Source organism: Arachis ipaensis, chromosome B4, assembly GCF_059453495.1.
Source record: "Arachis ipaensis isolate K30076 ecotype BB chromosome B4, ASM5945349v1, whole genome shotgun sequence".
NCBI lineage: Eukaryota > Viridiplantae > Streptophyta > Magnoliopsida > Fabales > Fabaceae > Arachis > Arachis ipaensis.
The window spans coordinates 29,561,290-29,562,989 of record NC_142439.1 but is presented as its reverse complement, the minus strand read 5'-3'; the positions used below and the strand labels follow the sequence as shown (position 1 = coordinate 29,562,989).

At 35.6% G+C, this 1,700-nt stretch overlaps 1 protein-coding gene across 1 annotated transcript; it reads left to right on the top strand.

Annotated features, from left to right (window-relative positions):
* Positions 1-450: 450 nt before the first annotated feature.
* LOC110271473 (uncharacterized) lies at positions 451-1,497 on the top strand. Its single transcript, XM_021122403.1, has one exon. It carries the CDS (start codon positions 451-453, stop codon positions 1,495-1,497), a length of 1,047 nt encoding a protein of 348 aa, XP_020978062.1.
* Positions 1,498-1,700: the final 203 nt, after the last annotated feature.

Sequence of the window (1,700 nt, the reverse complement as noted above, 5' to 3'; positions counted from 1 at the left end):
AGTTATGGAGCATGTGATGATGTTGAAAGAGAATTTGATAGAATGGAAGAGCTTGAAGCACGACAGCAACAACAACAACATTCAAGGACAAGGTTGCCACCACCTGCAGCTAGGAAAGGGAAAAAAACTACTGGAATAGAGACTTATTTTCCATCTTCAAGAACACCTGGAGCCCAACCAACGATAAAAAGTGTATTACAAAGTAAAGAAATTGTAGAAAAATGTGACATTGCCATTGCAAAGTAGATGGTTGATGCTTCTGTGCCATTTAATGCAGTTAATTCAGCATATTACCAACCAATGATTGATGCTATTGAAAACATGGGTGCAAGATATAAAGGTCCAAACTTTGGTAGATTTCGTGGGTATTTGTTGAGTAAGTTGGTGGAGGATGTGAAATAGATGATTGAATGGTATCGTGGAATTTGGAAGCAAATTTGATGTACTATCATGGCTGATGGATGGACTGATCGTTGTAGGCGCACTTTAATTAACTTCTTGGTTTATTGTCCTAAAGGAACTATCTTCCTAAAGTCTGTTGATGCTTCTCATGCCTCCAAGACTGCTGAATTATTGTTTAAACTTTTTAAGGATGTTGTCAACTTTGTCAATCCTGAAAATGTTGTTCATATAGTGACGGACAATGCTGCAAATTATGTTGCTGTTGGAAGGTTGTTGGAAGCTGAATTCCCTAAGTTGTATTGGTCTCCTTGTGTTGTGCATTGTATTAATTTGATGTTGCAAGATATTGGAAAGTTGAATGAAGTCAGTGAGACAGTTTCACATGCTCCAAAGATTACTAAATACATATATAATCATTGTCATACACTGTATCTTATGAGGAAGTTTACCGGTGGACGAGAAATACTTCGTCCAGCTCCAACTCGCTTTGCTACCAATTTCATAGCTTTGCATAGTATTCTAGCTCAAAAAGATGCATTAAGAGCTATGGTAACTTCTAAAGAATGGACAATCTCAGCCTACTCCAAAGAAGCTAAAGTTAAAACATTTGTCGATCGAGTTTTAGACTCTAAGTTTTGGAATCAATGTACAGATATTGTTAAGCTTACTGAGCCACTTGTTCGTGTGCTTCGTATTGTGGATAGTGAAGATAAAGCTGCAATAGATTTTCTTTATCAAGCTTTTAATATGGCTAGAGAAGAGATGGTGAAGAGGTTTCAACGAAGAAAGAAGATTATGGAGCCTTACTTGAAGATTTTGGATACTCGTTGGGATTCACAACTTAAAAAAAATCTTCATGCTGCTGGATATTGGTTAAACCCTGCTTTTCGATTCAATGCTGCTGAATTTGAAAAACATAAGCAAATCACTTCTGGCCTACTAGATGTAATTGAGAAATATTCATATGATGATCTAGAATTGAATACTAAGTTGACAAGTGAGACTAGAATATATGCAAACGCTGAAGATGATTTTGGAAGACAATCTGTAATGCGTAAACAAAGCACAGTGATGCCAGATAAATATTTTATTTAGTTTTATCTTTCTTTATTCATTTATTTATTTAAAAAAGCTAATTGTAATGCATTGCCTCTTTTGTTTTTAAGACCAATGGTGGGAATCTTATGGAACTGGAGCACCAAATTTACAAAAGTTAGCCATTCATGTTTTAAGTCAAATTTGTAGTTCTTCAGGTTGTGAGCGAAATTGGAGTATTTTTGAACACATCCACACAAAGA